This window comes from Bos javanicus, chromosome 6 (assembly GCF_032452875.1).
Source record: "Bos javanicus breed banteng chromosome 6, ARS-OSU_banteng_1.0, whole genome shotgun sequence".
Classification (NCBI taxonomy): Eukaryota; Metazoa; Chordata; class Mammalia; order Artiodactyla; family Bovidae; genus Bos; species Bos javanicus.
The window spans coordinates 59,467,524-59,491,130 of record NC_083873.1 but is presented as its reverse complement, the minus strand read 5'-3'; the positions used below and the strand labels follow the sequence as shown (position 1 = coordinate 59,491,130).

Below are 23,607 nucleotides of genomic sequence, written 5' to 3'. Positions count from 1 at the left end.
AAAAAACCTGTTTATAATATGAATTGATTTCACAATTCAGTAGATATTTGCTCCTCAGTTTTAAATAGCACAAGTTATGACCTTTAGCATAAAATACATATACCCATAAACATTCCATACTCTGTTCATTAAGTTGCCATAAGACTCTGCTGCTGCTGCTGCTAAGTCGCTTCAGTCGTGTCTGACTCTGTGCGACCCCATAGACGGCAGCCCACCAGGCTCCCCGTCCCTGGGATTCTCCAGGCAAGAACACTGGAGTGGGTTACCATTTCCTTCTCCAATGCATGAAAGTGAAAACTGAAAGTGAAGTAGCTCAGTTGTGTCTGACTCTTAGCGACCCCATGGACCGCAGGCTACCAGGCTCCTCTGTCCATGGGATTTTCCAGGCAAGAGTACTGGAGTGGGTTGCCATTGCCTTCTCTGGCCCTAAGACTCTAGCAGATCCACAAACATTCTTTTTCAAGTCTCATATCTCCTAAGGCAATATTTAGTCTGGAATTAAAGTGGACATGTTGCTCTTGTATTTATAATTCCTGTGTAAACTCATCTAAAGCATTTCTCAGATTTATCATTTCAACTGTAAATATTTCAGTACGTATTTTAAAAGATAAAGACTCTCTAAAAAAAAAACATAACCACAATGTCACAATCATATCTTACAAAGTTAAAAATAGTTTCTTAACGTTTCTAAAAATGGCTAAAAATTTCCCCCAATAGTCTCAAAAACAGTGATTTGTTTGAATCAGGTTTGAAAAGTCCACACATTGTATTTGGTTGATATATTTCATAGGGCATCCCTGGTGGCTCAGATGGTAGAGAATCTGCCTGCAATGCAGGAGACCAGGATTTGATCCCTGGGTATTTGGTTGATATACCTCTTAACTTTCAAAAGGTTCTCCTTCCCGCTGTGTAATGGAGTTTTTCAATTTGTTGGAAAAATGAGATCATTTATCCTAAATATTTACAGTCTGGATTTTGTATCCCCATGGTGTCATCTAACATGTTCCTCTATTCCCTACAAATCTGAACAAAGCAGTAGTCAGATCTAAAGGCTTCATCTGCTTCTGGTTATTTGGGGGCAAAAAGCTTCATGGGTAGTTGTGGTATATATATTTCAATCAGAAGACACAAAAGGGTCAGATTTTTTAAAATAATTCATCCCTAATTTTGACCATCATCTTTTACAACTACAAGCAATGTGGGACAGAGCCACAGATTGTTCTTCTGGACACGTTTCTGTTCAAAAAATACTACCATCTGGTGGTGACCAACCATAATTACAGGTCACCACAGGCAGCGTGCACAGATGGGCTTTGGCTTCCAGATAGAGTTTGTATCTTGGGTCTGGCCAAGTATCACCTTAAGTTATTTAACTCTTTTATTCTCATAATTTTTTCTACTGAAATAAAATTCACGATTTTAAAATGTACAATTCAGTGTGTTTTAGTACATTACAATGTTGTGCAACCATCATCATGATCTAATTCCAGAACATTCCATCATCTCAAAAAGAAATTCTGGGCCAGTTAGCAGTCAGTCTCCATCCCTGGCTTTCCAGTCCCAGAAAACAATAATGAACTTTGTTTCTATGGATCCTATTCTAGACAATTTATATAAATGGAAATCATATAATATGTGGCCCATTGTATCTGGCTTCTTTCACACTGCATAATCCTTACAAGGTTCATCTGTGTTGCAGCAGGTGTCAGTATTTCATTCCTTTTTATGGCTTAATTATATTCCACTGTATCAATATACCACATTTTGTCCATTCACCAGTGGATAGACATCTGGGTTGTTTCCACCTTTTGGCTATTATGAATATACCTAAGTTTCTGTGCAGATGAACTGTGTTTTCAATTCTCTTGTGTACAAGCCTGGGACCAGAACTGCTGGGTCATATGGTAACTCTATGCTTAACCTTTCAAGGAATGTCAACCTTTCCACAGGTTGCACCATTTAACATTCCCACTAGCAATATATGACGGTTCCAATTCTCTGTATCCTTAATAACACTTATTATTTTCCATTTTATTAAACTTACTAAGTCATCAGTTTCCTTATCTATAAAATGAAAGGAATACCTACTCTTTATTCAGTCACTTACTCAAAAGGTTTTTAAAGTGTTGAATGGAAAGCAGAATATATGATAATGATTCAATAATTATCTTTGACTCAATTTTTGGCCAAAAAGATGGACATATAATAATAAATTATAGGGACTTCCCTAGTGGTTCAGTGGTTAGGAATCCACCTGCCAGTGCAGGGGATATGGGTTTGATTCCCAGTCAAGAAAGATCCCACATGCCATGGAGCAACTAAGCCCGTGCATCACAACTACTAAAGTCTGCACACCTAGAGCCTGTGCCTCATGAGAAGAGAAGCCACTTCAATAAGAAGACAATGAGAAGCCTGTACACCACAATGAAGAGTAGCCCCTACTCGCGGCAACTAGAGAAAGCTCGCATGCACTATGAAGACTCAGCACAGCCCCCATGCAAAAAGTCACCTATATAAGAAGCTTTTCATAAATACTGTGATACACACGAGTACTAGCAGAAGTTTTTAATAGGCAGCCTAATTTAGTCTGAAAGTCAACAAGTGGTAACATAGATAAACATAAAGAAATGGAAGAGAAGCAAAACACAAGACAAGGATGAAGATCCAGAGCAGAAACAACTAAGTAGGGATGTGGGGATTTATGCTAAATGAAACATGGTAACCTTATCACAGTGCTAATTATGTAACTAGTCATTCACTATCATCTATTCTGTTGCTGCTGCTGCTGCTGCTGCTGCCAAGTCACTTCAGTCCTGTCCGACTCTGTGCGCCCCGATAGAGGGCAGCCCATCAGGCTCCACCATCCCTGGGATTCTCCAGGCAAGAACACTGGAGTGGGTTGCCATTTCCTTCTCCAGTGCATGAAAGTGAAAAGTGAAAGTGAAGTCGCTCAGTCGTGTCCGACTCTTAGCGACCCCATGGACTGCAGCCTACCAGGCTCCTCTGTCCATGGGATTTTCCAGGCTAGATGGCAAACTCCATAAAGATGGAAATTGTATGTCTTTTTCACTGCTTTATGTTTGATGTCAAGAATATAGAAGATCATCAAGTTTTTATTGAGTAAATGATGTATTCATCCTCTATAAACAAAATATTCCCTTTTAATACTTCTATATAGGAATTTTTCTTTTCTCCAGATTAAATAATGTATTTAAGCTGCTTTTAAATTTTCTTTTCTAATCTTTGTTGCTGTTTTCTAGATTTTCTCCAAGATTTTCAAAATTATATTTAAAAAACAAGTGGGGGAGGTAAATCCTCTACTCTATCAAAGAATGTCTGCTAATAAACACAGAAGGAATACAAATTTTAAAACACCATTATGGAACCACCAAGATAACACAGAAGAACTGTACAAAAAGGATTTTCATGACCCAGATAATCACGATGGTGTGATCACTGACCAGACATACTGGAATGTAAAGTCAAGTGGGCCTTAGGAAGCATCACTACGAACAAAGCTAGTGGAGGTGATGGAATTCCAGTTGAGCTATTTCAAATTCTGAAAGATGATGCTGGGAAAGTGCTGCACGCAATATGCCAGCACATTTGGAAAACTCAGCAGTGGCCACAAGACTGGAAAAGGTCAGTTTTCATTTCAATCTCAAAGAAAGGCAATGCCAAAGAATGCTCAAACTACCACACAATTGCACTCATCTCACACGCTAGTAAAGTAATGCTCAAAATTCTCCAAGCCAGGCTTCAGCAATATATGAACCACAAATTTCCAGGTGTTCAAGTTGGTTTTAGAAGGCAGAGGAACCAGAGATCAAATTGCCATCATCTGCTGGATCATCGAAAAAGCAAGAGAGTTCCAGAAAAACATCTATCTCTGCTTTACTGACTATGCCAAAGCCTTTGACTGTGTGGATCACAATAAACTGTGGAAAATTCTGAAAGAGATGGGAATACCAGACGACCTAACCTGCCTCTTGAGAAACCTGTATGCAGGTCAGGAAGCAACAGTTAGAACTGGACATGGAACAACAGACTGGTTCCAAATAGGAAAAGAAGTATGTCAAGGCTGTATATTGTCACCCTGTTTATTTAACTTATATGCAGAGTACATCATGAGAAACGCTGGGCTGGAAGAAGCACAAGGTGGAATCAAGATTGCTGGGAGAAATAGCAATAACCTCAGATATGCAGATGACACCACCCTTATGGCAGAAAGTGAAGAAGAACTAAAAAGCCTCTTGATGAAAGTGAAAGAGAAGAGTGAAAAAGTTGGCTTAAAGCTCAACATTCAGAAAACTAAGATCATGGCATCTGTTCCCATCACTTCAGGGCAAATCAATGGAAAAACAGTGGACACAGTGGCTGACTTTATTTTTCTGAGCTCTAAAATCACTGCAGATGGTAATTGCAGCCATGAAATTAAAAGACGCTTGCTCCTTAGAAGGAAAGTTATGATCAACCTTGACAGCATATTAAGAAGCAGAGACATTACTTTGCCAACAAAGGTCCGTCTAGTCAAGACTATGGTTTTTCCAGTGGTCATATATGGATGTGAGAGTTGGACTATAAAGAAGGCTGAGCTTCTTTATAAAGAAGAACTGATGCTTTTGAACTGTGGTATTGGAGAAGACTCTTGAGAGTCCCTTGGACTGCAAGGAGATCCAACAAGTCCATCCTAAAGGAGATTAGTCCTAGGTGTTCATTGGAGGGACTGATGTTGAAGCTGAAACTGTAATACTTTGGCCACCTTATGCGAAGAGCTGACTCATTTGAAAAGACCCTGACGCTGGGAAAGATTGAGGGCAGGAGGAGAAGGGGACGACAGAGGATGAGATGGTTGGATGGCATCACCGACTCGATGGACACAGGTTTGGGTGGACTCCGGGAGCTGGTGATGGACAGGGAGGCCTGGCGTGCTGCGGTTCATAGGGTCGCAAAGAGTCAGACACGACTGAGTGACTGAACTGAACTGATGGAACCACCAATAAAATAACTGATTCAGACAAGGATCATAAATGGATGCTAAAATCGTAAGGGAAAATGAGAACAGCTGTATGAAAACAGTTATTCACACAGTCACAAAGAATCAATCAGCAAAATTTACTAACTGATTACAAAGGGAGAAAAGGTACATTTACAAAGCAAAATCTGATATGATAGAGTTCCATATCTCAGCTAAGAAATCAAACTTAACACCACCAATAAGGAAAACTGACCATATGTGTCTTATAATGAGTTCACCAAGGATAACCTAACATCACCTATGCAGCATTTTTACCAAGAAAATTTTAAACTGAATCTAGCCGTGAAGAAACAATCAGACAAATTAAAATTGTTCGACAATCTACCAAACGACTGACGTGGAATCTTTAAAAATGTCAATGACATGGAAAACAAAAATTAGACAAAGGAACCACTCTATTATCACAGGAGGCTACTGACTTGGGACCATCAACTGGAACATGTGATGCATGACTGGATCCTGGATTGAGGGTACAGCTCATAAGACCTTTCCAAGACCTTTCCATACAACTAGAAAACACTAAGTATGGCCTGTATAGTAGACAACACTTTGTTAACAATGTTAAATGCCTTAAAAGTGATAATGTATTGTGATTATGTAGGAAAATGAATTTGTCCTCAAGTGATAAAACATGCTGAGGTGTTCAAAAACAAAGCACCACAATGTTTAAAACTTATTCTCAAATGGTTCAGCAGAAAGCAATTTGAGAGAGAGAAACAAATGTGGCCAAATGTTGATGACTGGTCAGTCTACAATTCATTCAACTTCTCTGTGAGTTTTCAATTTTTCAATATAAAAAGCTAGGGAAAAAAGATAGTGATAAGAGTAGACATATATGTTGATATGCAAAATAAAAATGCCCATCAATAGACAGATGGGCACATTATGACATGGTCACATAATACTATACAGCAGTTATAATTAAAAAAAAACCAATCCATTAAGATGAGTAGATCCTGAAAACTAGATTGTGTGAAAATAAGGAACTTGGCTGATGATACAGTGTGACACCATGTATGTTCATTTTTTTAAACTCACAAACGGAATACTACAAATAGACTGATGATGAATGCAAACTGAAGGGTGTTGATTTCCACCAGGAAGGTAAGAGCAAAAAAAAAAAAAAAGAAGCACATACAGTAAAATGTTACCACTTGTTACTTTATACTCATGGGTACAGAGGTGTTCTTATTTTATTCTGGAACCTTTTGAACATGGTTTGCATGATAAAAAGATGAATTCTCAACCTTTTATATCAATTATATTTAATCAAGTATTTAATAATATAACTGATATGTGTTGAACTGATAAACTTATATAGTATACAACTTTCTAAAATATATACAAAACTAATTAACTGGAATACAGCTATCAATGACAAAGCAGTATGATGGAACCACAAGGAATAACTGAGGCATGGATTTTATGTCTCCACAATAAAATGGAAGATAAAAAGAAAGTCAAGTTGAGAATTCAAAATACCCTAGCAGTGGTAAAAGGAGATGATTCCCTAGTATTAGATGATTCCCTACTATTAGTCTGGGTACTACAAAGATTGAATTCTCCTAAGTGCTACCATCTGGTGATGAAAAGGAAACAAGATGATAAACCAACAAGATACTTTAATGTATATAATATACATAATATGATTTTAAGAGGCAGGCAGTAGCTTTCCTATTGACCTGCAAAGACTAAATACAAGCAGAAAGGGAGAAAGACACACCATTATAATGCAAACACTCAGAAATCCTGAATTTATGATAATTCTATAAAAATCCTATCACCTTATTTACTTCTGTATTTTATTAAATATCTGTTGAGCAACTGACATCTAATAAGTATCTAATAGCTCTAGTAAATGTCTACGAACAAAGATGTGTAATATTCCTGAAAGACCCAGAGAATTCTCAGATTATATCATGCCCTGCCTTTGAGGCCCAACAGTTGGTTTGATATATATACATGCCCAGTAAAACAAAGGAATACAAACATGACTGAAGCAGGAAAATAAAAATGTTAATGGCCAAGGCAGTTAGGATTCTTTCCCAAGGTTTTCTTGAAGAATGAGTCTAATACAAACATCTATCAGTGTGACACACATATCCTTAGCCTGCACATTCAGACTCCCTTGAATTTGCAAGTTATATCAATACAAACAAAGACATACTTTCTATTGAAAATGTGTCATGACTACAGTCTTACCTTCAGTTTTCTGCTGTAAAACTGTTGTCAAATGTTCTATAGCCTCATCCACATGCAGCCCATGGAGGTCTAGAACATTCTGCGGCAGTAGGGAGGCATTGACTTTCTCAAATATCTCCACGGCAGCAAGGTGATTAGCTTCTTTCATCTTCTGCTCATGGAGACTACCCTTTAAATATAAACATATCACCAGTGATCACTTTTCATATCTGCTACTTAGGAGGCAATCAGAAAACAAATAGTGCCCCTAGTAAAAAGAAGAACAAAAAAAATGGAAAAATTAATCTAAAATTTTTTATGCAACGGGGTAATATGCAAAAACACACCAAAAATTTAGGTGGATTTCAGTGAACTAATAACATAGTTCTTAAACTACTGGATCATCATTTCTAACACATCCTCTGATCCAAAAATCATAGAAGAGGGATACAAATAAACAACATCCATCTCAAGAAGGAATCCAGTGGTTTACCTTTTGATAATCCTGAGTCTCAACCCTCTTAACAACTTGGAGTTACCCCTGAAGCCATCCCTTAAGGTCTGCTATTGTTGTTCACTAGATAATACCAGTTTGATACTTTTTCTGCTCAGTCATAAAAAAGTAAGCTACGTGGAACCACAAGAAAACAAAAAGTCAATCAACCAGGTTTCTTTAATAATATGCCGAATGGGGTCACAATGAATTGGACATGACTGAAGTGACAGAGCACATGCATGCCAAATGAGCCTAGGTAGAAATTCTATTTCCCTGAAAGATATTAATGTAAATTTCTTTTTCTGACTATGAAAAGTGATACCTAACTAAAAATTCAAGCATGATAGAAAGCACAAGTCCTCTGTAATCCCACCTGGGAAGGTCAATACTAACATTCCACTGTGTTTCCTCCATAAAACTTGTAAGTGTTTAGAAGTAGTACTGAATGAGAGAACCCAACCTAAAAGAGATTAGGGACTGTTGGAATTCTCAGACCATACAGTTCTTACGGAACAGGCTACTTTACATCACTTACAGAATATAATCTACATTCCCCAGAATAACTTCATCTAGTCACAGTATGAGTATTATCTCCTTCAAGATTATTCAGACATCATAGATGACAAAGAAAAAAAGAACTGGCTTTCCTCTTTACCTGCTGGGCATAAAATGTGGCAACATTTTTCTTCCCCATCCGATAAGCTTCTTTTGCCTTGCTGTAGCATTCCATCCTCTTCTGCTGGTGCAAGAAAGCCTCTGCCCTGTAGTCATCATACTCTGGGTACTCAAAGTCCTGGAAAGATGGTTCACTTGGTATATCTTCAGTCTCTTTCAATTTCTTTGCCTATAAGATGTTACACAATAAGAAGAACCCAAAGAAAAGAACACACAATCTTTACCTTCAAAATCTGTACATGAAAACTGGGCTCTACTAATTTTTATCTTTCTTCTTAAAAAAACAGACAATATTTCCCTACTGTCTTCCTAGTAAGTCATGCACTTGTCAACCATCATTAACTTTTTCGTACCATTTTAACCACTCTTATCTAAGGAGATGTTAAAAAGTTCTCTAAAACTATGGAAATAAAAAAATCAAGCCAAAAGAGAGAATTTAAAATATCCGAAGAATAACATTCATTTATCTAATGCAATAGTTTCCAAATTTTAGTTTGCAAACCCATTCATAGGGTCAGTCCAATCACTGAAGGAAGTAATGGCATATTTCAATTTATATTTAAAAAAAAACAGTAATAAAATAATTGAATAATATTCTTTTGAAAACAGAAGAGCATACGGAGTGACCATGCCTGATAGTCGGTAAAAATCATAAGGAGGTTTATAGGGCAGTTTTCAATCAATTCAACCAACTAGCCACTATGGTAGTGTTGACTTTTTGAGCTTTCTGGAATATGATCAAGTAGCTGTTACCCATATGGAAACTTAAAGAAACTAAACTAAATAACTCTAATTTAAAACATGAGATCATGAAAATAATTATGCAAATTAGCCTCAACACTAAACCAAATAAAAAAGAATAACATAAATGTATCACCACATTCCTAACTCATTACTAGAGTCAAAAATCTGTAAATACATTTTTATTTTTGCAACCAATACGCATGACTCTCCTTTACCTAAGAATATTCATAGGCCCTACATCCTTATGTCATGCTCACTAATAATCATACTACTGTTTAACTATTTCATACTAATGTTTAAATAGTCTATGAGTGTATAGCTTGTATCCTGGATAAAACCAAAGATTTTGCAGAGAAGGGATTAAAAAAAAAAAACACTTTTTATGACCTTTGAAAAGCCATAGTGCCTAATACAACAAACATAAATATTTGCCTTAAAAGTCTCTATTGGTATTTATACTAAAAAATGCAAATCACATTTGGTTCTCTAGGAAGAGAACCTTCATTTCTTATTTTTAAAAAAGAAAAAAGACAGGGAATTCCCAGTCTGTCCAACAGTTAGGATTCTGTGCCTTCACTGCCTAGGCCTGGGTTTGATCCCTGTTCATGGAACTAACATCCCACAAGCCACGTGGCAAGGCCCAAAAAACGAAAGGAAAAAAGAAGTATATAATGAGAGCTACTCTCATTTTAAAATAAAACCAAAATTTATTTTTATATCCCTTTCATAGTGATATGGTTTACTATAACTTCACTAACTAGGGCCAAGTGAAATACATGCTTCCTAAGAATTCACAAGCCTGGTGGGCTGCAGTCCATGGGGTCTCGAAGAGTCGGGCACGACTGAGCGACTTCACTTTCACTTTTCACTTTCATGCATTGGAGAAGGAAATGGCAACCCACTCCAGTGTTCTTGCCTGGAGAATCCCAGGGATGGGGGAGCCTGGTGGGCTGCCGTCTATGGGGTCGCACAGAGTCGGACACGACTGCAGCGACTTAGCAGCAGCAGCAGCAGCATTCTCTTGAAAGCATGATGTACTGTAATATTAAAACCATTTCCAAAGGTAACAAACTTGCAAATTTCATTAACAACTAAAGGGAAAAGGTACTAGTATTAACAAAACACAGTTTTAAATAAATGTTAGTTTCTTGAACAAAACCAGGAAACCAAAATGTTACTGGTATCATGATACTCTCTTTTAGTATCTCTGGTCCTTTAAGGTCCTGGGATATCAAAGACAGACTATTCTGCTCACAAATCTTAACAATATTTTTATCAGTGTTGTGACACCTGCCTACATTTTTTTGAGAAAGACTAAGTATATCTTATCTCCAGTATAACTTATTCAAATTTATGTTTTGGCCAACGTGTACACAATTCACAAACTCTCCTTTCTTGATTCCAACATCTTCTAACCATCTCCCACTTTCAGCAAGCACACTTCCCAATCACTTCCTCTACTGCCGTAATGACCAAGAGTGCCTTGCTCTATTATCAGGAGAAAAAGTAGTCTTTATTCACAGTCTGGCACTGAAGGTCTCACCATTATCTTGTACTCTTTGAATCTTGTAACATACTACACTTATCCATGATGAACACAGGCGTCAGTGGTACCACATACTTCCTGCTCTGTGTACACACTAATAGATAACATACTACACCTATCCATGACACACACAGCCATCAGTGGTACCACACACTTCCTGCTCCATGTACACACTAACAGATCACATGAACACCAAAATTACCCAAGTCCTATCAGCTAAATTCTGGTGAAATAGTCAAAGAAAAAAAGGAGCACACAAGTTTATCCATAAGTGGTCTTATTAACAAGTAAAGCAGGATGATTGAGCACTGTTAAAAAAAAAAGTCTAAAACTAATACAAGATTAATATATAAAATCACTTGTATTTCTATTTGCAGAGGACAATCCAAAAATAAAATTAAGAAAACAATTTCATTTACAATGGCATAAAAAAAAACACCTAGAAATAAATTTAACAAAAGTCATGTATAATTTATATTCAAAACTACAACACACTGTTGAATGAACTTAAGAGGAACTAAATAAATTGAAACATACTTCCACATTCACAAATTGGAAGACAGTATTGTTAAGATGGCAATACACCTCAAATTGACCTGCAGATTCAATACAATCCCCATGAAAAGTCCAACTGGCTTCTTTGCAGAAACTGACAAGCTCATCTTAAAAGTCACACAGAAATGCAAGGGGACCAGAATAGCCAAAATAATCTTGGGGGGAAAAAAAGAACATAGTTGAAAACTCACATTTCTCAATTTCAAAACTTACTACAAAGTTACAGCAGTCAAGACTATGGTACAGGCATAATGACAGACATATAGAACAATGGAATGAAACTGAGAATCTAGTAAAAAATTTACAGTCAACTCATTTCCAACTAGGGTGCTAAGAAAATTCAATGTGGGAAAAATAATCTTTGCAACAAGTGGTACTGTGATAACTGAATATCCATATGCAAAAGAATAAACCTGAACCCCTATCTCACACCATATACAAAGATCTAAATGTAAGCACTAAAACTATAAAAGAATTTAAAACTATAAAACTAAAACTATAAGAAAACTTGGGTGTAAGTTTGGTGACCCTGGATTAGGCAGTAGTTTCTTAGGTATGACACCGAAAGTACATGCAACAAAAGAAGTGAATTGCACGTGATCAATTTTTAAACTTTTGTGCTTCAAAGTACATCAGCTAAAAAGTGAAAAGACAACCCTTGGAATGGGAAAAAGTCTGCAAGTCATACGTCTGAAAAGGGACTTGCATGTAGACTATATAAAAACTCATACGACTAAAGAAATTTTTTTTAATTGTAATGGGCTATGGATATTAATAGACATTTCTTCAAAGAAGATATAATACAAATGGCCAATAAGCACATCAAAAGATGGTCAATATCACCAGCCATCAGGGAAATGCAAATCAAAATCACAATGAGATACCACTTCTGTATTAACTATGTCTTTTATTTCTTATATTCTGATGCTTTGACATGAGGCCTTGCTAATCCCTAGAGACAAAGCCCCCACCTTGGGGCTAGCTAATTCCTAGAGATTGGAAATAATTCACTTGCTGGCACACTTTATACATGCAAACCATCCAATCTAGAACCCATATCCACAACCATTTCCATTATGGGCTCTCACTCTCTGGCCACCATTCACATACCCTAATCACTGAAGCCAGGTACCAAAAAACTAGGAACACCCCAGAGCCTGCTGAAATTATTCAAACTAGCCAATCCTGAACCTACTTATTACCCTGTTTTGCCAAGTCTTTCCCATAGAAACCACAAAAAAAGGCTCTTGCGCACATTTCCCCATCTCTGTCTCCCTGACCCTGGTGCTTCCTCATGGGGCTACAGATGGTAGGCCATACCTCCTGCTTCCGTAACTATAATAAACTTCTTCCTTCATGTCATTTCCATACCTGGTGTCTTACCATACCTGATTAAAATAAATCCCAGGTATCCATCAAACAACTTCACTTCTACTCAGATGGCTTTAATCAAAAAGACAAGATGATAACAAAGTGTCATAGAGGATGCGGAGAAATTCTAACCCTCATACACTGCTGATGGAAACATACAAGAATGTAACCATTTACGGAAAATGCTTGGCAGTTCCTCAAATGGCTAAACCTTTCTGGGCTTCCCAAGTGGCTCTGCCTGCAATCAGGGAGACCCAGGTCTGACACAGTTATACTCTAAGACCCATCATACTGCATTCCATAGTTATTCCATTAAACCTCATACGTTTCATGTGTAGTCTACACAAGAAAAGTTACAGAAATTCAAATGTTTGTCATGTACAAAGACACTGAATAAAAAAACATAATCAGCTATAAATTCATTATTTTGAGCAGATATTATTAGCCAAATATGCTATCATTGGTTAAATTTCCAGTCTACAAAAAATGGTGAGAAATAAACATTGATCTAACAAATCAATTATATTTCATACATAACTATTATTTATCATTATTGTAAAAAACTAAGACACTATACCTTTTTCTCCTTAGACTTCTGTGCAGTATGAGAAGTGATATTCTCATTTTGGTGAACAAATTCTTGTGCTACCACTGTTTTTACAGGGTCTCCTTCAAGAACACAATTTAGAAATTGCACTGTGTGTTCTAATGAATAGCTGTAGAGAGTTGAAGTACAAATATGAGGTCAATGAATTAAAATAAAAGTTATGTGGAAACATTAACAAAGGCAACCTTTAACACATCTTAGAATAGGAAAAATTGGCTCACTTCTTAGTTTTAAACATCAAAATTAAATGCTCATTGTGCATCTCAAGACTCGAGAATGAACGGAAAGTGTAAAGTTAGAGGCTCTCAAAAATCAATTTTTAAATGAATACCCAAAAGTAACATATTAATAAAATTAATTCATATTCTTATATTTTATTCCAGATAGATTTTCCACAACTCTTTCTTTCATCTTATCACACATACTTAGTCCCCTTTAGAATTCACACATTTCAGTTTCCTTCATACATCAAAAACAGACAATAGATCTTTACGCTAACATTGTATTCTGTCAAATTTCACATTTTACTTAAACCATGGGGTTCCAGTCAGAGAAATTCTAAGCAGAAATATAGAAAGGAAAAAGTAAAAAACTATCCTACCTCCCACCACTACATTATTTAGGCATATTTTCACGGTGATACTATACTATGTGGAATATGAAATTCTACAAAAATTGACAAAAGCCTGAAACACTCATGTTCCCATAACTAAAGAAACTCTTTCCAAAGCAAATTATAAATGATTTTATACTTATTACTTTTTATGACTCTGATCTCTTCCAAAGGCTAGATAATGAAGAGCTGACCACAAAGGACTATTTTTGAAATGCAATACTTATGCAAAATACTGTGATATTTTGCTATTCTTCAATTTATTAAAGCAACCCCTGAAGGGGAATCATTTGGGACTACCAATTCCACTTGAGCACTCCCATCTTACTGCCTAACATATACTCAACAAATAGGAGTTTCTTGGGGGCTAGAAACTACCAGAAATTGTCCACATCCTAACTAGTCCTTAAAATCACCTAGTTTGCCCACTTTTAGGGCTAGAAGCCAGTCTCCAGGTGTTGTTAGGAGTATATGGCTCTGGAAGATTACACTGCAGGCATATAATGCAGTAAGTAATTGAACCTTCTTCAAGCCAGGCTTCAGCGATACATGAACTATAAACTTCCAGATGTTCAAGCTGGTTTTAGAAAAGGCAGAGGAACCAGATATCAAATTGCCATCATCTGCTGGATCATCGAAAAAGCAAGAGAGTTCCAGAAAAACATCTATCTCTGCTTTATTGACTATGCCAAAGCCTTTGACTGTGTGGATCACAATAAACTGTGGAAAATTCTGAAAGAGATGGGAATACCAGACCACCTGACCTGTCTCTTGAGAAACCTATATGCAGGTCAGGAAGCAACAGTTAGAACTGGACATGGAACAACAGACTGGTTCCAAATAGGAAAAGGAGTATGTCAAGGCTGTATATTGTCACCCTGCTCATTTAACTTATATGTAGAGTACATCATGAGAAACGCTGGGCTGGAAGAAGCACAAGCTGGAATCAAGATTGCTGGGAGAAATAACAATAACCTCAGATATGCAGATGACACCACCCTTATGGCATAAAGTGAAGAGGAACTAAAGAGCCTCTTGATGAAAGTGAAAGAGGAGAGTGAAAAAGTTGGCTTAAAGCTCAACATTCAGAAAACTAAGATCATGGCATCTGGTCCCATCACTTCATGGAAAATAGATGGGGGAACAGTGGAAACAGTGTCAGACTTTTTATTTTGGGGGCTCCAAAATCACTACAGATGGTGATTGCAGCCATGAAATTAAAAGATGCTTACTCCTTGGAAGGAAAGTTATGACCAACCTAGATAGCATATTAAAAATCAGAGATATTACTTTGCCAACAAAGGTCCATCTAGTCAAGGCTATGGTTTTTCCAGTGGTCATGTATGGATGTGAGAGTTGGACTCTGAAAACAGCTGAGCACCGAAGAATTGATATTTTTGAACTGTGGTGTTGGAGAAGACCAACACCACAGTTGGTGGTGTGGAGTTGAGAGTCCCTTGGACTACAAGGAGGTCCAACCAGTCCATTCTGAAGGAGATCAGCCCTGGGATTTCTTTGGAAGGAATGATGCTAAAGCTGAAACTCCAACACTTTGGTAACCTCATGAAGAGTTGACTCATTGGAAAAGACCCTGATGCTGGGAGGGATTGGGAGCAGGAGGAGAAGGGGACGACAGAGGATGAGATGGCTGGATGGCATCACTGACTCGATGGACATGAGTTTGAGTAAACTCCGGGAGTTGGTTGATGGCCACAGAGGCCTGGCGTGCTGCGATTCATGGGGTCACAAAGAGTCAGACACGACTGAGCAACTGAACTGAACTGAATCCTTCTTATGAGGGTGAAGCTGACACTACTGCTGAGACAAGTATCCAGCTGTTGGCAGACAAATGGAGGATCACTGAATATCATAATACCTACCCTTGGCACCTGACTGATCAATCATTCTGAGCACTGAAAGTAAGTACTCAGTCCTCTAACCTCGCCTGGGACCCGCAACTCTGGGTAGTTTCACATCAGACCTTCTTGCCCTAGGTTCCCATTGAAGAGAGTTGCCATATGTCAGCACCAACCTTCCTAACCCCCAATGCCTGAGGTATTTTAACACATAATTCTAAGAAAACAGCTGCTCAGGTAACAAAAATAAATAGAAAATTTGTGGACTGAAATAATACCATGAAAAACTTGATTCAAGTGACATATTTAGAACTCAGCATACTCAGCAGAGAATATTCTTTTTCAAAAGCATCTTCATGTAATATTTATAATAACTGATCATGTATTAAACCAGAAAGAAAATTTCAAATTCCCAAAAGCAGGACTCTTTCAGGCTGCATTCTTATACTCCAACACAACAAAACAAAATAAACAGTAACCATCACCACCACTACCATCACCACCAAACTATCAATCCATTTAGAAAATTTCAAACTCTTGGATGAATGAGAAAATCAAACTGAATTAGATTTTTACAGAAAAAAATGAAATTACTATATATCAAAATAAAAATATTACACATATATATCAAAAACATAATATAGAGAAAAATTCATACCCTTAAATATATTTGTTATCAAATACTGAAAGGAAACAAACTAATCAAAGAATTGAAAATATGTCAACAAATTTAAAGAGAAAGGAATCAACAAAAATAGAAAGCAATTACCAAAAATAAAAGCAAAAATAAATGATTAGAGAATATAAAACAGACTTTGATCAATAAACCAAGAGCTTGCTCTTTAAAAGGGCCATTCTGACAAACAGCAACAACAAAACAGAAAAAAAATATATTAGGAAAGGAAAAAAGGATATGATCAAATACAAAACAATAGTTTTAATTATCACAGAATATTATATACAACTTAACAATAATAAACCTGAAAATCAAGGTAAAACTAATGGTTTTCTAGAAGACAAACCACCAGAAAAGACTCACAGAAAAAAAAAAAGGCAAATACTTGAATAAAGCAATACCCTTAAAAGATAGTGAAAAGTTCTAAAAGACTTCCCTGAAAAGGTACAACCCCAGAACCTTCAAGGTACTAATTTATTTAAATTTTCCAGAGCAAGTTGCTCAGTCATGTCTGACTCTTTGTGACCCCATGAACTGTATCCCTCTAGATTCCTCTGTCCATGGAATTTTCCAAGAAGGAATACTAAAGTGGGTTGCCATTTCCTTCTCCAGGGGATCCTCTTGACCCATGAACTAAACCTGCGTCTCCTGCATTGCAGGCAGATTCTTTACCACTGAGCCACCAGGAAAGCCCTTTTATTAAGCCAAATACCAAATAAAACCCTAAAACCAAATCTGACAAAGATAACAAAGAAACAGAAAATTACAGACTAATCTCACTTAACAACTGTTGCAAAAAGCCTGAAATCAATTCTGATATTGCATTAAAAGAAATAAACAAAAATATGAGAGAATTTTTATTCTAGAAATTACTGGTGATTGACATGAAATACACTAATAAACTAAAGAAAAAAATCTGTATTAGAGTCTCCAAAGAGTCTAAAAAGGCACCTATTTAAAACAACTCTTGCTAAAATAGAAATTAAAGGAATATATTAAGATCAAAACTATGTATTACTCAAACCAGAAGCATTCCTAACATAGCAAACATCAAAACACACTATTACGCTACAATATTGAAAATAAAATTTAGGACCAAATGGCTCAATGGAATCAAAGAGTCAATAAAAGAAAATGTATATTTGAGAATGTAAGAAATATTAGTGGTTATATTTTATATCAGTGTGTAAAGATGATCTATCTACCCAGTTTATCATTTGGAAAAAAATTAAGTTAAATCTCTACTTCATACTAAACACACAAAAATGTTAGGTAAAGTTTTTAAATTTCACTATTAAAAATACTGAACGATGGTCAAAGATCCTGTGTGCTACAACTAAGACCTGGTGCAGTCAAATACATAAATTAATAAAAATAAATTAAGGGCTTCCCTGGTGGCTCAGTGGTAAAGAGTCTACCTGCCAATGCAGAAGACATGGGTTCGATCCCTGGTCTGGGAGGATCCCACATGCCTCAGAGGAACTAAGCCCATGTGCCAAAGGCTCTTGAGCCTTTGCTCTAGAGCCCAAGAATCACAACTGCTGAAGCCCGTGCTCCGCAACAAGAGTAGCCACCGCAATGAGAAGCCTTCATGCCACAAGTAGAGAGCAGCTCCTGTTCGCCACAACTAGAGAAAAGCTTGAGCAGCAACAAAGACACAGGACAGCCAAAAATAAATAAATAAACAAAATTATATAAAAAATTTTTCTTTAAAAAAAAAAAGCAAATTTAAAAATAAATACTGGAATAACTATGGAATAAATAAATTCCATAATGTTGGGGTAGGACAGATTTTCTCAAAAAGAGTTAAAACTCCGAATCAGTAAGGGAAACAATTTTCTGATAAAACATGAATTAAAAAATGTTTATGACCAATGAGATTTTATCAAGAAAATTTATTATAATCTATATTAACAAAGATAACTACACATAATATATAAAGAATTCTCATAAATGTAGAAAGAAATACAAAGAGCCAAAAGAAGACAGGCAAAAAATAACCAATTTAATAGAAAAAGAAATCAATGGGAGAAAAGCTCAACCTCACTAGTAATAAAAATTTAAGCAACAATGAAATATTTTTCCTACCAGACTGGCAAAAAATTAAAGATTCTTAATGTTCAGGGCAAGTTACACAATCAGTACATATAAGTAATATGGAAAGCCATTATAAAAGGAAATTTGGCATTAGCTATAGACATTTTTAGTGTATCTACTCTGAACCAGCAATTTCACTTTCAGAAACTAGCTTACTATAATATTCACCCATGCACACAAAATGTATGTTCAATGTTGCTCAGTGCAACATGGTTTCCAACTTTTCTTATAGTCAAAAAGCCTGCAAACAGAGCATGTTTAAACAAACTATAGTACTTTAAGAAATCACTTTCAGAGTACTATGGAATACTTTGTAGACATTAAAAAGAAAAGAGTATTTATTCTGTCACAAAGTATGGACAGAAAAAATAACAGCAAAACTACAAAATATTATATAAAACACAATCTATTTTGGTGACTATATATATAGTTACCAAAACAAATAGGTACACATGTGTGCGCATACTTAGTATATGAACATGAGAAAAAATTGGGGAGGAATATGAACCAATTGACAAAAACTCACTTTCTACATTATTGCATTTAAATGGTTTATAATACACTTATATTATTTTTGTTATCAGAAAAATAAAAATAAGAGATTAAAATGTATGACATACACTTTCAATCACATCACAACAAAAACTGCAGACAATTCTTCTAGTACTCACTTGTGGTCCTTGAAAATGTCCACCAGGAAATTTTGGTTAATGGCTGGAAATATCTTAAAGAGTTGCTTCTCCTTTAGCTTAGTGGCACAATCTTTCTCAAACATAAGCGTCTCCCTTTTCTAAAACAAACAAAAAAGACAAAACTCATTCTTATGATGGAATTTACAATACTAGTTATGCTGATCCAAAACCATGGTTATTTCATTGCGAAAACACTAATAATTTAAAAGCAACCACAGACTTTCTTCATTGATTAAAGGCTGAAAATAGTAATGTAAGTATTCTTGCACTGTTTATTTATATCCCATTTTTTACTAAGTATTCGAAGCTGCTTATTAATACACACACAGAATCACACATATACATATATGTGTGTGTATGTGTATATATATACTCTCACATATGACACATGTGCTGAGTCGCTCAGTCATGTCCAACTCTTTGCGACGCTATGGACAGTAGCCCGCAAGGATCCTCTGTTCATCATGGGATTCTCCAGGAAAGAATACTGGAGTGGGTTGCCATGCCCTCCTCCAGAGGATCGTCCCAACACAGGGATTGAACACAGGTCTCCCTCATTGCAAATGGATTTTTTACCATCTGAGCCACCTGGGAAGCCCACATTCAATCATATATTACACATATAAAAAGGATGAAGTATATACATATAAACAGGATATAAATAAATGAAGAAATCAGAGAGTAGAGAAAATAAAGGTAAGAATATAGGATAAAGCTAGCAAGAAAATTAGTATAAATAAATGCATGCTACAAAATCCTGTACCATTGCTAAAGGTGGGTCACAAATTCAGTTCTGAGCTTCTCAATGGCCAAAGCAAAGGAAGAAACAAAGATTCTCAGTGTCCACAAAATAAAAAGAAGCCAGCTGCTCAGAAGAACAGCTTTTTCTGGTACTGAGACCTGAGAGAAATTTCTCACATGGGTCCTCATAAAAGGGACACTGTGTGATGCTGTGAACAACGTCCTTAAAAACATATTCTCCTCAATGGGCAGAAACTACAATGTACAAATGAGTTGCAAATTCAGGTTGACAGAAAAATTCACATTAAAAAATTTTTTTCACAAACATATTTATTCCAAAGGAATTGTATGCGAATTGCTAAGTGTTATTTTTTCAAAGTCGTATTTGGATTGTTTAAATTGCCAAACCAAACAGGCTTTTCTAATATGTGCTAATTTAATTCTAATTAATGATTATAGTAATCGTTTGTAAAGGGACTTCTAACTCTAAGACAATTTGTTGACATTGTGATTTAACTATGTAATATTTTTGTTTATTCCAAAAGTCCCAGTGTCTAAAAAATAACTTCCTATAAAAGTTCAAAGAGTCTCTGAAAATGTAGAAATTACAATAATTTAGGATAGTCCTAGAATAGCTATTGGTTTTGAAACCTAGCCATATTTAGGCCATTTATAATACCAAACAACAACAGAAAAAGAATCACAATAGGTGACAACCTGACCAGTCAAAAAGACTGGTGAAGCTGAAAATATCACATACCACAAGAGTGAGGAAAACAAGCCACCTCAAGAATTTTAAATATTTCACATCTTATTTTAAGATATACATTATAATCTGATCTTACTAAAAAATTCAGTGATTTTTTTTTAGAAAAACCTCAGTGATCAGATTTACTAGAATCTGCCAGGTCATAGAGTATCTCTAAACTACAAATTAAGGTCTTATCAATTAACTGAAAACAGCAAGGAGATCAAATCAGTCAATTCTAAAGGAAATCAACCCTGAATACTCATTGGAAGGACTGATGCTGAAGCTGAAGCTCCAAGACTTTGGCCACTTGACGCAAAGAGTCAACTCACTGGAAAAGACCCTGATGCTGGGAAAGATGGAGGGCAGAAGGACAAAGGGGAGACAGAGGATGAGATCATTGGATGGCATCAACGACTCAATGGACAAGAGTTTGAGCAAATTCCAAGAGATAGTGAAGGACAGGGAAGCTCGGTGTGCTGCAGTTCACGAAGTCGCAGAGTCAGACATGACTTAGCAACTGAACAACAACATCTTACAATTAATTATCTTCTTCATGCATTATGCCTAATTTTTATTTTATATTCTTTGCTTTAAAAGAATTTAAAGTGTATTTCTCCTTTGGAAAATTCTGAGAAATTACTGAGAAATTTTCCAGAAATTCTCTTATTGAGGCTCTACTTAAGCAGGAATATCTTCAGGATCAAAAGAGTATAGCTTCTATTATCAAATTCACAGAAAGACAAGAAAAATCACTGACAGAAAAAAAAAATTACGTTGAAAAGTCAAAGAAACTTATTTGTTCATCATTATGTGAAGTGAAGTGAAGTGAAAGTTGCTCAGTCGTGTCTGACTCTTTGCGACGCCATGGACTATACAGTCCATGGAATTCTCTAGGCCAGAGTACTGGAGTGGGTAGCCTTTCCCTTCTCCAGGAGAACTTCCCAACCCAGGTATAAGAGATAAAAAGGTAGGTTAGAACCATAAAGAAAAGTTTCAGTAGCAGAAAACAGCATTTCAACAAAAAGTGTCACATCATTTGAGTATAAGTTCTAGGCTTTCCTTATTTTTTATGAAAATCTATTTCTCCAATTAATTACATATGTAAATTGAACAGGATATCTGAAACAACACTAAATTATAAGATCCTACTGAAGAGACTGTTCCTTGGATTATATAAACACGTAAAGTTGGTAACGGTAGCATATTTCCAACTTAATTAACAAGTGGGGAAAATAAATATGAAAGTGGAAGAATCCCATCATTCTTTCTACGCCCCCATTCTATCAATATATATTTCAACCAATATAAAGGTGTTCCTTTGAGCAGTCAAATGAGTAGGAAAAAGAGGGGAAAAGGTTGTAAGATCACCAACTAAGAATTTTTTTTTCCTTGAGAACTAAACTAATAATCTCTAAGGTCTTTTCCCTTTTGATTTTGAAATTCTCTAATACTAATTTTCAGAATTCCAAAAAAAGTTAAGAAAAAGAAATGCAAAAGAAACCAAATTCTCTTACGACTTCATATAGTTAGATAGGTTGAAAAAGAACAAAAATTAAATTCAGAGCAAAGCAAAGTATCTGTTTGAACTTGTCTTACTGAAAAGTTAGATAGAAAAAGAAGAGTACTTAATTTAAGATTTGAAAGTTTCTAAAATTTTTCTCTAAAAAATTTTGCTTCAAATATGAACTCTTCAATAGCAAAACAGTCATTTCTTATTACTAACTTATGAATGAAATTATCTTCAAATGAAATATTTCTTTCATGTTTTTCTAGAATGAAAAAATTTACAGAAATAAAATTATAGACAAGAAATATACATCTGCAAAATTAAATCCAAAACAACAGATTTAACATAACTGGCTTACTGGTATAGAATATCAACTAATTTTCCAGAAGTAAAAACCTCCAACTTCAAACTACATTTAAAAACATTTTTCAATTTTAACACTAACTTCAGTCAGGTTAAAATAGATTCTAAGACTACAGAAAGTAGAATCAAATGAAAATCACAAACTAAACATATAATCAAACTAGAGTAAGAAACAAAGGCTTAATATTTATACTAACTCATACCAAATCATGCTTTTCCTGTAAGGCAATTTCTTCTGACATTATTTCTCTGAGTGATACTTTTTTAGTTTGAGTGTTCCAATGATCCAATAAGGGTAGCATTTCAGGTGCTGCTAAAGTCTTCAGTAATTTTTTGCCTGTTCTCTGAGATGATCTTTGTTCTGAATTATCAAGACCAATATGCCCAACCAGGGAAGGATCTACAAAAGCAGTATCAATAGTGTCAGACCGTGAATAACAAATGTACAAACTAACAATTATTCTGATGTAAATATATACCTCAGACAGATCCAGAAAACATGACTTTTAACTCTTTGCTTATAATACAGTTTGCAAATTTCAAAATATATCTTCACATAATAAGTATGAAATATGTATAAATGTAGGAATACTTCAAATGAGCAACAATCTGAGTATCACTATAAATCAACCCAATGCTTCCCACTCTTTTTCATATCCCTTCAACAGAGAAAACAGTAACACACATATACACTGATAAACAGAGGAAGCTGCAGCCAGCCAGGAGTGACCAGCTAGAGCAGCTGGTCATCTCTGCCTGGCCACTCCAAGAACTGAAAGGATAAATATTTTTGCAAATCTGTAACCCACTGGAGGCACACAGTAAATATTGAACATTGATATTCAAGAAAAGAAGGAACTGAACATTCTAAGAAGTTCATAACAGTAAGACAACGTATATTTCAGCTTTTCTAAGAGCAACACATTCTGATATACACTGTTGCTCTCCTGGAAAGTGAAGAAATAGCTAATACTATCATCTGAATAACTGATACTATTTGGGAACCTCCAGCTCTCAAATAACTTTGGTTCTTGAAGCTACAATACAGGTCTGGATTAAAGTTAAGAATCTTCACTCTAATAATCTTCAGTCTGGAGT

The 23,607-nt window shown here is 35.8% G+C and overlaps 1 protein-coding gene across 4 annotated transcripts in view; it reads right to left on the bottom strand.

Annotated features, from left to right (window-relative positions):
• N4BP2 (NEDD4 binding protein 2) overlaps positions 1-23,607 on the bottom strand; it is a 55,909-nt gene that overhangs the window by 5,727 nt on the left and 26,575 nt on the right. For 3 of the 4 annotated variants that reach the window (XM_061419950.1, XM_061419951.1, XM_061419952.1), the window contains exons 11-15: positions 22,713-22,909; positions 19,127-19,245; positions 13,184-13,322; positions 8,371-8,559; positions 7,241-7,409 (exon numbers count right to left, since the gene is read on the bottom strand). In XM_061419950.1, coding sequence (XP_061275934.1) covers positions 7,241-7,409; positions 8,371-8,559; positions 13,184-13,322; positions 19,127-19,245; positions 22,713-22,909 — 813 coding nt within the window. The other variant, XM_061419954.1, reaches the window with a different exon arrangement.